This window comes from Magnolia sinica, chromosome 16 (genome assembly GCF_029962835.1).
Source record: "Magnolia sinica isolate HGM2019 chromosome 16, MsV1, whole genome shotgun sequence".
NCBI classification, from domain to species: domain Eukaryota; kingdom Viridiplantae; phylum Streptophyta; class Magnoliopsida; order Magnoliales; family Magnoliaceae; genus Magnolia; species Magnolia sinica.
Window position 1 is genome coordinate 10,687,053 of NC_080588.1, and position 14,596 is coordinate 10,701,648.

The window sequence follows — 14,596 nt, forward strand, 5'->3', positions numbered from 1 at the left end:
TCCACAATTTCCCCATGTTTCCCAAAAAGTGCAATAAATTACGCGATACAAACGATATATCCCGTGCGATAGCCAATATGTATCTATATCCCAATGGTGCGATACATTGCGCAATACTGATATTTCAAACATTACATACATGTTTGATTTTATGTTTGGACACGAAGTGCAACCGATTTTTTTTTAAATTTTCTTTTTAAATTTTCCGCGGCTCGGCACATCTCCTCCAAATCTCGAAATCGAAGCTCCCAATCCATGATTTTTCATGCAAAACATGAAAAATCATTGATTTGTAACAAGTTGAAAATTCATGGATTTGTAACAGGTTGACACTTATTTAACATGATTTACAGAAGAAGAAAAAAAGAACGAAAATGCTCACCAGATCAAACATGTGGGATATATCCCACTGCTTGTGCGTTTCATATCGCACAAGTGGGACACGATATATCGTGGGATATATCGGCCGATATCATCGATACTTAAAACACTGCCCAATGCTATTTCAAGGGCTCTACAGGGTTACATCAACGAGACCCTTTATCCCCCTTCTTGTTTATGGTGGTGGCTGAAGCTCTAGTAAAATGCTCCTTGAATGTTAAAAAGTGGACCTTATGTAGGTTTTCAAGGTGGCAGCATCAAGTCCCATGATTTCCAACCTCCAGTTTGCATATGCCACCATCTTGTTCTACAAGGCAAAAGTTGAAATGATTGACAACCTGTGGAAAATCATCAAATGCTTTGAAGTTGTTTTAGGTTTGAAGGTGAACTCATCGAAATGGTTGGTGTTTGTTGTCAAGGGAGGAGGTTAGCCAATTTGCAGAGACGTTCGAATATGGTATGGGCTCTTTTCCTTCCGCATATTTTGGCATGTCATTGTGCATAGGAAAGCCAACGAAGCGTCTTTGGGACAAAGTTGTTGAACCAAGCTTGCGGAATCAAGATTTCATGAACCAAGGTTTATTGAGTAAGTGGATTGGCAGTTCACCACGGAGGAAGTCTATCGAAGAATGCGATGGCTAGGAAGTATGGGACTAGCCCGAGGGGATGGGGGATTAAAGATTCATTGCTTTATAAAGCTTCGGGTTTATGGAAAGCAATTTTTTGATAGCGGGCAAGTTCAAAGGTGTCCTTTGCGATGGGGGGTCAAAGTCGTATTCAATTATGGGAGGATTTATGGCTAGGTGACTACATTCTTAAGGTGGCCTTCCCGAGTTTAACCTTCTTAATGCCAGATAAAAAAAATTTAGTTGCTCGATGTTTTTCCAAATCGGGCGGGAGGTAGTTTAGGCTCTCCTCCCTATCGAAGAGGTCTTTTGGATGAGGAAGTGGTAGTGTTCATCGGTCTTCTGGAAGGGATTAAGCTCGTTAAGTTTGAGGAGTTGGAGGACTCGGTGGTGGCAGGGTCATAGCTCAAGGAGATTCTTCGTCTAGTCCTACATTGTGCTTACTACCTCTCCCTCTCCTCCTAACCATGGATAATCAGATTAAGCGAGCATCGGTGCTTCCGAATACATGTATATCGAGTGCTTACTACCTCTCCCTCTCCTCCTAACCATGGATAATCTGATTAAGCGAGCATTGGTGCTTCCGAATATATGTATATCATGTGTATGAGGGACGCTAAGTCGGTGAATCAATTATTCCTCCATTGCTTATTTGCGAGGAAGATTTAGGTTTTCTTTATTTGGAAGCTCAGTGTTACTTGGGTGGTGCTAGTCTCGATTGCAAATCTTCTGGGGCTTGTGGCTCTAGCAGCTTTTATGGGCCATTTGGAGAGAGAGGAATAGGTAATGCTTCGAAAATAGAACCTAATCAGAAAGTTTAATTATTCAAAAGATTGCCTCTTGGGTGGTCGATTGGGGTTCTGACGTTAAGGATCTAGATGCTTGTGTTCTTCTTGCCCTCCTGGGCCTGTAATTTTATTTTTATTTTTTGTTCGCTTTGTATTCTTTCCCGTTTTCGTTTTGAAGCAACTTTTCATTAAAATTGTCACCTTCAACAAAAAAAAAAAGGAACACTATTAGATCGGGCCCGTGCAATAGAGAGAGAGAGAGAGAGAGAGAGAGAGAGAGAGAGAGAGGAAGTGGTTTGTGAGAGGTCGAAGGGAATGGAGAAGCAGTTGTAAAAAGGGAAAGGGATGATTTTGGTACTATTGCAAAGCGTGATGGCTGATACTCAAGTACTCTAGAATTGTACTTGTGGCATAAATTCACTTGATTAAACTGTCCAATACATGGAGAGCCCACAACAATCATTCAAAATTTAGATTGATATAACAATTCTAACCTCTAATTAAAGAGGATTTCTTTGTTGAATTCAGACAGTTAATTGTTTCATTCTTACCACCCATTAAGTGTCCACCAATCATCCAGTCGGAAAATTAAATCAATATAATTTCAGTTTAAGAGCGATCTAAATTTAAGACCCATGACTAGGACGGCTTATTTGAATTAATTATATGCACATGTACAATTTCTTTGTGCCTACATATTAACCATCATACTCTGCAAAGTATCAAAGTTTTTCTTGAGGTAAATAGCTGGATCAGAAGACCGTCCTACTAAATTATAAATTACCTAAATGGCTTCTATTTTGGCCCAAAATCCTTCTCATGTAATTTAATAATGCATAATTTTAGCAATTAAATAAGCTAACCGCATGCAAATTTTTGCACCTATCTACTCTCATTATATTTAGTAGAGATAATATTCAACAGTGGCAAATGTAGCATTCACCCAAAAATACTGACTTGTGTAGTAGACTATCTAATGGCATAGCTGTATCACAAGCCTTTGCGTTATTGTCAAATGGCGTTGGCATGGCTACAAAGAGTCTTCATAACCTTCATTTATATAAACTAATTAGCAAGCATTTACCAACTTTCTCCAAATATACTAGGATCACTTTTAGATTTGAAACAGACAACTGAAGAAGCACAAAACCAACCAAGCCAGAAAACTGGATCTGCTTAGAATTACTGAGATGCAGAAAATGTATAAGCCTATCAAATTAGACTGAAAAAAGCTAACTGAGTTTAGTAAAAATGACAATCGAAGCCATGAATCATCATATTAGTAAACAGAAATCACGCTTATTAAAACTTTTTCTTGAAGGTTCATGTGCAAAAATCAAGAACAGGCCATTTAATGTATGAGGAAAGACCACTTACAAGTCCTTTGAACCATTTGCTTCGATCCTGGAATAAAAAAAATTTTAAAGAAAAATGAAAAGAACAAAGAAAATTAGTAAGGGCAAGACCATAAGCACAACTTGCATGTTCAAAAAGCAAAAGCAGTTATGTACGCAACTGAGGCTTTAAATAAACTAACCATACTCATACACGATACACAATATTCTGCAACAAGAAAAACTTTTTTCAATACAAGATAGCTACAATACAGAGAGGACCAAAACCTTGTTGAAGAAAGAAATAAATAAACCAAATCACGGCATTCGACATCAGTGAAAGAATGCCAGCAATAATTGAAACATTTACCCAAGGAAAAGAAGCATGGGTTATGTAGCCACTCCAAGGGTTTAAGAACTACATAAATGATAAACACTCCACACACGCAAAAAAAAAAAAAAAATTTGAAAGCATGACAAAGCATGTAACTACATCTTGTGGTGCAAAGTCAATACTCACACATATCACAAGTTCTCTTCTGGTGACTGTCAAAAGGCTTCTTATATGCAAACATGTGCTCTGGCATAAGAATACCACCATACTCCAATTTATTGATGAGCTAAGACTTCTTTTTTTCTTTTCTTTTCTTTTCTTTTTTTTTTTTTTTGGGTGGGGTGGGCAAGATAACACTACCAGGGATTGAACCCTGGATCACTCACACACACTGCAGTCTCCACCAGCTCATCTAATGAGCAGTAGTTCTCTCTTTTAGCTTACAGAGCTTCTGCTGAGTCTAACTTGGATGGCAATTGTGGAAAGGTATGGCAAGCAGAAATATCTCTTGGATAAATGGGAGTTTGGAACGAAGTAAGCAGCCTAATGGAAAGTGGAGGGATGGCCATTAAAGACCCGTCTTTCATGAATTGTGCTCCTAGGCAAGTGTATGGAGATTTGGATACAAAGAAAATTCCCTAAACAACTATATAGGACAAATATGGCCACCATAAGCTCACCAGGAAGCTAGATGTTGTCACAGTTGTTCACTGTAGGACATACGCCCAGAGGTTATCTGGAGAAATGCACCCAATATGATCTTCCTCCCTCTAATCCATGGACCCCGAATCATGAGAAGCTCCCTCTAATGATGGCGATACACCTCCAACATCCTTGCAGAAAGACTCCCCTGTCTCAACTAGAGCTTCCTTCAGCAAACAAGGAGTGGACTGACTTCGGAATATAAGAAGCAGTTTAGTCATCCACATTAGGCACTAAACAATCGTGCCCAAAAAAAATAAGAATTAGCACGTGCAGGTGACAAGACAATAGCACCCGACCCATCCCCCACACGTCTCAGATTCCAGCCGCTCATCAGATGGCAAACGTAACGTGTCAACCCAAGAGAACCTTTTGCAGGTTCAATACCTGAGCCTCCACCTAAAACGCGGCTCGGGAGAAAGCACTCAGGCCCCGATGCTCTTGCAACCAGTGTTCAAAGCATCGGTATCGCTACAAGTTTCGCTGGCCGAGGATACAGAAACAATATCGATATCGTCGATAACTAAAAATGCGGGAAAACATGAGAAAAACGGTGGAATTTTCAGCGAAACTTCAAGAGATGTTACAATGTACATATTTGCATATTTAGAAATTAAAAAATTGCAAAAAGAATGCATACATAACAAGTTTCCATTTAATTGGACCTTAAAAGCATATGCTATTGTAAGAAATTAGTCCAACCATCCCATCCAGCCTATTTAACCATCCAACCTTTCATCCAAAAATCCATCTATATTGCAAAATATCAACAACACATGATATTTCACCAAGAAATCATCAACAATTGAAAAGGAATCTCAATATGACGCATGTTACGATATTGATAATATCGAGATATTATTATTAGTATCAATGACAAATTGAACACTACATACAGCCATGTGCCCATAAAAAAATTGAAATAAAAAAAATTCTACTTAACAAAATTATAATGATATCAATACGTTGGCAATATTACCTAAAATTTACATATTCAAAAATATTGGTTATACATTGGCGATATTGATGCATTGGCAATACAAGTGACACCTAGAATTTACATAGTTGAAAATATTGACGATTACATTAGCGATATTCTTAGTTGGCAATACCTAGCGATACATTGCTAATACCTGGAATTTCTGATACTATCAGCGTTATCGGTATCACTATTTAGTGTTTATCGATATCGTTGAGGCGGAGATAAAGATAACATCGATATTTTTCAATAATATCAGAGATAATTCAAAACACTGCCTGCAACACACATTTCCTTACCTACCTCAGCAGGATACGATCTCTCCTCACCTAATCTATCTCCACCAATCCCATCCTTCCACACACACCCTCCGTCATCTGCAATAGCGAAGCATCGAAGTTGTGTACCTTTCTCCAGTACAACCCAACCACTGTAACTGTCTGATGTAGGCAGTACCTCTCCTTCTCCAAATGTCACCCCAACAAAGTCGCCCCCCCCCCCCCCCCCCCCGGAGCTCCAATCATTCCTCTCCTACCACCATTGATATCGTATTAGGATCCCTCGAAGCCCTTTTTCTTTTAACACAAATTCTTGCTACCCCCACCTACTTTCCTTCTTCCATCACTTAATCGATGGCCACCACCTCACCTAAGTAGGAGCTCATTACAAAGAAGATGACTTGGAACCACGACTCTTAACAGAATCCCCCATACCAGAAACCATGACTCCTCTTTACCAAAGTGAGAATACACCTCTCACTTTTTTATCTTCTTAACTGCCCCAGCTCTGTGCATGGCTCCCGCAGACATCAGCACATCCAGATTCATCTCAAGACAAGCGTGGATCTAGACCTCATTTTCTTCTATTGGCTTGATCGTATAGTCATCGTTCGACCACCCGTATCTCTCTTTAATCCAGATTCTGACCGGAGATAGGGAGGCATTAGGAACAATCTCAGCAACTGCGGACATTTGCATTGTCTCTGGTCTTACCCGAATCTTTTGATTATCACTGGATCCTTCCACCGAGATCCACCCCTCTTCCTTTACTCTCATCTCCACCCTAAACGATTGACCTCAAACCTTCTCTACCAGCTACGATTGTCCTCGGGCCCACTACATCTTTAAAGGATGAGATGCTCCCCTCCCCGATTTTGATAAATCCTTCCTTTACAACTCAATTCCCACCTTTCTCCTATTCCACCTTGTTGTCTACATGTGCTTCTATTCTTTCCCCAGACATGTTTGTTCTCTCCCTGCTCTTGAGCTCAGATCCAAATCTCACCCTCCATGACATTAGCTGTTGACCTCCAAAACTTTCTCCATGAAGGAGCTTCACTGCCTGAGTTAACTCATCCTCAAAGCTCATTAGAACAAAGGTAAAACCACAATACACCACCATGAGATGATCCCAGGGGATTATTACCTCCATCACTGCTGCCTCTCTACTGAAGACCCTAGCGAAGTTGATCCAGAGCTAGCCCTCCAGAAAACCAGGGACAGAGGGTCGGAAATCCAAAGAGGTTACCCCAACACCATTCTTTTCCAACCCACTGTCATTCATGCTCCGCATATCTTTCCCTCCTTCCCCTTAATTCACACCCCTATCACACTTTTCTCCCTTATGACTCTACTCGATGCCTTCCCTTACGAAATTCCCTCAATCATTCCCATTTTCCATCAAACAAACATTATCCACTTTCCTCCGCCAATCTCGAGTAGACTTGGGATTGAAGATGGAGATGTACTCCAACCCCACTCGAAGATCGATGCTCTCTCTCAGATGCTTGACCCTCGATGCTCGCTCATGTAAGAATTAACAAATTAAGGCACATATTCATAACGTTCTTGAATCTTTTCACCCTCCACCACTCTATGGATCCTATTACACCTTCTAAGAGCATTTGCGATTCCATGGATGAACTTGGACCCAACCCAAATACTAAGGACTGGATTTGGGGCCAAATTACAAACCAGAATATTAAATGGGTTAGTCCAGATTGGCACATGTGAAGCATCTTGGGCCAGCAAACAACTATATATATAAATAGCAGATTCATATTAGCTCTGAATATAGGAAAAAAAAAAAAATTTGATAAATACATATATAATCAATCCAGCATTGCCATAGCTTTTCCCAACTATTAGTTCAGAATATAGAAAAGAAAAGCAAAAAAAAGAAGGGGGGGGATACAGATATAATCAATCCAGCATTGCCATAGCTTTTCCCGACTATTTGGCATCAGCATGTTTCAAACAGATAAGGTGTAACAAATTCTTTAAAATGGAGTGTCTTTGGTACATACAAAAGTAAGCCACCAGTCACAAATGAAGAAGATGATTCACATAAGATGCATTATGTCGAAAGCGACACAATGACGAGGATAAAAATCAAACTAGAAAGAAATATTTTCATCTTCTAGCAGAAAAAACAAACTAGCTCAATGATCGATGACTAAAGCAGATTTCAGACATTATATTGCATTTCCCACTGTTAAGAAAGAATCAATGATCTAAAAATCGATTCCTTCATTGAGAGAGAGACCCTCCCATTGCTAGTTTGTATAATTCAATAGAATTTCTGATTACCAAAAAAATTAATCTGCCTCTAATTCAGAGGTTCTAATCAATGTAGGTTTATCATTAGCTCGGAAAGCTCTAGCCGTTGAAAACAGCTCTGTTGGTTATAATTCAAAAATAAAAACATGCTTCCTCATACTTTGGAAGATAGGAATACAGGTGATGTTGCATCAACAATTCTAGGATCATAATATCGCACAAGCATTGCCACAACACTCATGCAATAAGAGGTGCTTCAATGATTCTTTCATGGTAAATGATACTCATTTTCCATTTAAAAAAAAGTAGCCATAAGTAAATAAAATGGGAAAAAAATGAAATGATGACATCAAGAGCTCCCGAAAACATAGATTAAAATAGCTAATAAAACAGAAACAACTATTTTCTAAGTTCTCAAATCAATTGAACTGTGGTAAACTATTATAGGTAGATCTACTTACACATAACATCAAATTAGTTAATAATCTGACATTCAAAATACAATCTCTACCTTGGAAGCAAACACTAGCAATTATTGACTTACAGCATCTGGCCTTCTGGTGACTTCCAATATTTGACCATCAGTTCTGATGTCCTTCTCTAGTGCAACTGCAGCAGTTTTATGCAATGTTCCATCAGACAGTTTGGCTTTCTTCTCTTCTGGCCTCACTTTCTTGGAAGTTCCCTTGTCCTGTCCAACAGAATTGTCAACTGACCTGACTTTTGATTTATCTTCAGAACTACTGGCAGGAGCTTCAGAAGTCTTGTCATACTCCTCATCAGATTCAACTCTTAGCTTCAGCACGCTATTGTCCGACTTCTCCTTATCAGTTGCTGACGGAGGAGAAACATTAGACTGCAACTCAGAAGGTTTAGCTGAATTATCAGTGACCTTCAATTTCTTGGAAGGCCTACTGTCAAGCTCATCTGAATCTTTAACAGGTTTCAGTTTCTCTTTATCTTCTGGCTGACTGACAGGAATTTTACCAGCCTTGCCCTCGTCCTTCTCAGAATTAGTTCTTTTTCTTGGTATGTTGTTGTCATCTGAGAATGGCTCCTCTGAAGTGCCCTTTCCAGAATTAACCAAAGAAGCTTTCGAGTCTGCATCTTTTACCACTGAACCTGTTGCACGAGCAGGCTTTTCATTGTTAGTTAGATTTTTCAGAGCTTCTGCTGAGTCTAACATGGATGGCAATTGTGGAACTGCATTGCTTGCAACCACTTTCCCATGATCATCTTTCCCAGTTACTTCAAGTTTCGGAATATCAGCAGATGTATGTCCTTCTTTCCTATTAAAAATATACCTGACTGGCACACATCAAAACAACAGAGTTTGTAAAACACACAATCCATTAGCACCTAATTAGAATTGAAGTCATAGGATAAGTGACGCATCCCAAAAAGATAAACATACCCTCAACACCAGCTATTTTATCTAAAAATTTATCAGATATTGTACAGTTCCCCACGTCAAATGTACGAAAGAAGATGAAGTCAGCCATTTTCATTTCTTCGTTCGAAGGTTGTGGATTTCTCTCGTCCTTTGATGTACAAATCACATTGCATTTTCCAGCAATGACTTCCTGAATTAATGTACATAGAACATTAGTTTCACACCTACACTTCAAGCATATACAACCCCTGTAACAGTTCAAAAAAAAAAAATTTGACCGAAAAATTCAGAAAAAATATCTAGAAAATCTAGAATCATGTAAATATTCCAAATCTGTATCCATTTTTTGTTTTGAACATGTTTATGGTAGCATAACGGTCCACTCTTTAATGAGAGTGTTGTATTGGGTTGTCTAGTGAATTTATGAACATGGTTGTCTCTAATGTTTACACATCACAATCAAGCATTAGAATTAGAAATTGGAAAAAATGCACATATACCACTTTTTTTTATAGTTTGAAAAAATTGTCCTCAGAGATTCTATTCATCCAAATTGCTTTAATCTACTATTGCAATCCTAAAAACTATAGTACAAGTGGCAAAAATCTATTGTAGAATGATGTAGTAAAGTTTTTGGAATGAGGAATGTGGAAAAGTAGGGGGGGACTTACATAGAAAAAATAAGTGGCCGTTTTTCAACTAGTATGGGAAATTGGTCATTATGCACTATAACGGCCAATGCGGTCCCAAAAAATCAACTGCCCCATTTCACCCTCATATCGCATAATAGTCACAGCCATTACCTATACATATCGGCCTTTACGGCCGTATCGTAACAAATACAAAACACCACCATGCCCTTAAATGAACTAGAAAACCAATGGATACCATGGATATACAACACATACATCACAGTGGGCCCCACGGTCAAGAAAACACCTACAAGTGCATAGAGCTGGGCATCGGACCGAGTCGGATCGGATTGGGTCCAACTCGATTCGGTCCGAAATCTACATGGGCTGACCCAAACTCAATCCGATCCAGGACTGAGTCCGGGACATCTGACTCGAACTGATCCGATGCACAGTTGGCCTAACCCGAACCGAGTCCGACTCAGTCAAGGAAACCGAGTCGGATCGGGTATGATTCGGATCGAATTTTTTAACAGTGAAAATCATTATCCTCGCTGCTATTTTCGGTGTGGTCCATTTGAGCTTTAGATATGATTCATTTTTTTCAAATGCTCTAAAATGATCACAAAAAATGGATAAACGGTATGGATATAATAAATACATCATTGTGGGGCCCATGTAATTTTGATCTCATTTGAGTCATTCGTATGACTCGGAGCTCGAGGCGCGTCTTCGCTCATCTTTGCACGAAACGTATCTACACCAGCTCTATATTAACGAGACGCGGATTAGATACTGACAGGTTGAGTAGAAGTGACGTCACCAAGTTCTGTGGGCCCCACTATGATGTATGTGTCGTATCCACACCATCCATCCATTTTGAGATATCATTTTAGGGCATGAGCCAAAGAATGATGCAGATAAAAAGCTATGGTGGACCCCACTACAGAAAACAGTGGTGAGAATGATTCCCACTGTTGAAACTATCCTAAGGCCCACCGTAATGTTTATTTGAAATCCAACTTGTTCAAAAGTTAAAAAAGACACGAAATAAGGGAAAACACAAATATCAGCTTGATCTAAAACTTTTGTGGCCTTTAGAAGTTTTTAATGGTGGAGGTCACTGTCCCCACTACTTTCTGTGCAGGGGTCCACTAGAGCTTTGGATTTAATCCATTCTTTGTATATTGCCCTGAAATGATCTCTCCAAATGGATGGAAGGTGTGGATACAAAACATACATCATGGTGGGGCCCACAGAACTTGGTAACGTCACTTTAGTAGGGACTCTCGCTGATCAACCTATCAGTAACTAATCCGCGCCCGTGTTGACGTGTTGTGCACGTAACTCAGTGGGCTCGTCTTTGCACGACACGTATCTACAACAGTTGGCAGCTGTAAGCTGCTGCCTGTGTTGACGCGTTGTGCACGTAACTCAGTGGGCTCTTATCGTACTGAGTAAACTCTATTCGGGCCCACCGTGAATGCATGTGGTTTATCCACGGCGTCCATTGTTTTTCCAGATCATTTTAGTGGTTGAACCCAAAATTGATGCATATCCAAAGCTCAAGTGGACCATACCACAGGAAAAGGCAGAAGTATTGATTTCCACCATTGAATCACTCCAGATCGGATCAGTCCGGATCAAATCCATTCGGTGCGGATTTCGGTTCGGATCTGTCCGGATTGACCACGATCCAAACTCGATCCGATGACCAGTCGGATCTGACTGATCCAACTCGAACCGCACCGATCCAGGCCTTCGGTTCGGTTTGGATCGAGTTAGTTTGTGCCCAACTCTACAAGTGCATGTAGCACCATACGCCATTGGAGTATTGAAAAAACATTTTAAAACCTAGTTGTGAACAATGTTGTCAAAATCATTATTGTATTGCAAATCGTAATAGGGGTTAAATCATATCAAATCGCAATTCTTATCGTAAATCATAGGATTTTTTTTATCTTCTTAAAAATATGAAAAATATTTATAAATATATAAAAATTAAAAACTCAAAAATCATCCTTTTACCATCAATATACACCAAGTAATACCATGTCATGATAGTGTTAAAGGTTCTTATCTTTTAAGTTTTTCTTGAATTTTTTCTTAAAAGCATATAAGGATCCTTTAATAATTTAAGTTCTTGTTAACTTTCTTAAATGTAAAATCACGTTGGAAAAGCGTCATTTGATTCTATAGACCGACGAAAAAAGATGTTTTTATTTCTAACCATCATTACACAATACATACAAACCAACATGATCGTAACCATCCATAAACACATTCCAAAAAAGTCATAAATCAATTCGGTGTTTCAACTAGTTAAGAAGTAAGAAATCATAAATAAATAAATAAAAATAAATAAAAAATGCTATGTGATTTGATGTTGAAGAGAGAATACGTCATTTAATCACTTATAAAGAACAAAATAAAATAATTTACCTTTTCTAAACGATTCCCTTTCTTAAGGGATTTTTATCTAAATGATTCTTAAGCCCCATCAATTTAAAAGACATAAAATGAAAGCCAAGTGAAGCTTAAAATAGAAGAGAACAAGTATAATTTCAATCGTCAATCAAGATTTGAATCGTAACTCATAAAATTCAAATCATAAAATCGTAGGATTCATATAAAAGGGATTTAAAGGTGGGATTCAAATTATTTTGCCTCAGATCCAACTCAAATCGTAGTATTTTGACAACACTGGCTGTGAAAGGGCAACATATGCACTTGCCTTTAAAAATGAGAGAGACAAAAGGGTAGGGGGAGGACAAAATAGGGAAAGAGACACACACACACACACACAGGGCAGCACTAGAGGAAAGAAGAAGAAGATTAAGCAACAGCAGTAACAGAAGAAGAGGTATGCATGTATCTTTTCTATTTTTAATCTTTTAAAAATACGTACAATTTTTCAACTTTTTTCATTCTCCTCCATTACGGGGTAACAGCCGTTATGCTGTAATAGCCATTACAGTCTAAAAATCCACCTTACCTATGTTTCGCCCCCTTATTGCATAAGGGTCACGGCCATTACCAACATGTAATGGCCGATACAAGCGTATCATAACCATTTTGGTACACCCTACCTCCATAAGCTCTTCCCCCAAACAGTCGAGATCCTAGCAACCCTGCATTGACTCCCAACAGTTTCCCCACATTCATAAATCTAGTGAGACATCTCAAAACAATGAGGAGAACGATTCTCCTTCCTCTCATGTCACCACATAAGATCTATCTACTCTTATGAGAGGTAAAGATCTGGTGAGAACAGAGGAGCCATTAGCTATTACCTTGATTCTTCCCATTATCAACCCTTCTTTGTAAATGGTTCTAGGATCAATTCCAACGCATCCGCAAAGCACGAAGTAATATCCAGAAAAGCCTCGCAATCCAATGCATGAAGAGGGAAGCCTAGAACCTTGATCTGCATTGCTTGGCCGGATGTACTAGCTTCCACTCTATAATATGAAATCTCAAAGAATGGGCCAATATCAATTGAAGCCTAGAACCCTGATCCACACCGCTTGGCCGGATGCTAACTTCCACTCTACACTATGAAATTGCAAAGAATGGGCCAACTCCAATTCTCCTCTTTTCTTATAAGAATTTGTTAGCCTACCTATCCATTAGAAGACTACATAGAAAAAAAAGTGAAGTTACGAGGGTGTTACGGTCATTAGAAGCCGATGCGGGTCATTTTACCCATAACAACTGTCACGACCCCAAAACGCATAATGGTTGGCACTATTACCGTTACACAACGGCCATTAAGGCCATTATGGCACCCCATGTTATTAAGTCCTTCACAACTATTTGAAACTTCCCCTCAAAGGCCTCCTAGGCTTTAGGAGGCAGAGATTGAGGCTGAAGGCCCTTTCCCCCTTCCGTCCTCTCCTAGCATATGATTTAGTAGCATCTGATCCATTAGATCTCTCCTCTAAATACCAGGCTCCCGATGGAATGTTATTCTCCTTTTGCCTCCATAAGGGTAATTAACTCATATCCATATCCCAAAGCCTTCATTGACTTTACATCTGGCATCCAACTTGGAGCTCCCAACAAGTCATTAGGCACATTAATTGCTTCTTCATCTTTGTTCAGATACCATAACTAGATTTAAGCAAAACTCTGGGGAGCCTCATTATTCTCTCGCAGGGGATAACTATCTCTTTTCTTGCTTTTTTCTTTTTCTTTTTTCCTTTTTTAAATTCCTCAAAAAGTGAAGTTTGTCGCCTTCTCTACATTCCAAAACAAAATCAACCACAAATACAAAGAATGGACCACGAAGATCTTTGATCTTCTATCTTCTTCTTCCTTCCACTCATTGGCACCAGAGTTCTCATTTCATTCTTGCTTAAAACTAAAATTTGCATTAGAAAGCATCAACCAGCTCTTCCTACAACAAAATCATTTGTAAATCCCTCTAGGGTGCATGCTTAATGTGGTACCTTTGAAACTTGTCATCCAACAAGTCATCAAGATTCCAAGATTTTTTTTAAAGATAACAACAATTTTATGAAGAATATTGCAAAAGCGACAAAAGAATACAAGGCACCCCAAATTTTTAATGAGAGAGAGAGAGAGATAGAGACAACATATTGGCATCTAAGGTTGCACTGACATGAACGGCCCACCCCGAAACAAGAAAGTTAACCTTCCCAATGACCTCCACACTAGGATCCTCATTGTGAAAGCAACACCCATTTAGAGCTCCCCAAATAAACCAAAAAAACAACCATTAAGATCAACCTCCACTTTGCTTTTACAACTCCCCCGAGGCCTATCCCAAAGAAGGCTTTCAACGGTCCCAAGCATCACCCAAGCTATCTTTAACAAGCCCATAAAATGCTCCCACACCCTTTTAGC

At 39.1% G+C, this 14,596-nt stretch overlaps 1 protein-coding gene across 2 annotated transcripts in view; it reads right to left on the reverse strand.

Annotated features, from left to right (window-relative positions):
* The window catches only part of LOC131229726 (protein ANTI-SILENCING 1), a 55,179-nt gene that overhangs the window by 21,027 nt on the left and 19,556 nt on the right, over positions 1-14,596 (reverse strand). For both annotated transcript variants that reach the window (XM_058225724.1, XM_058225723.1), the window contains exons 4-6: positions 9,117-9,285; positions 8,247-9,010; positions 3,173-3,199 (exon numbers count right to left, since the gene is read on the reverse strand). In XM_058225724.1, coding sequence (XP_058081707.1) covers positions 3,173-3,199; positions 8,247-9,010; positions 9,117-9,285 — 960 coding nt within the window. The remainder of the gene's footprint in view (positions 1-3,172; positions 3,200-8,246; positions 9,011-9,116; positions 9,286-14,596) is intronic.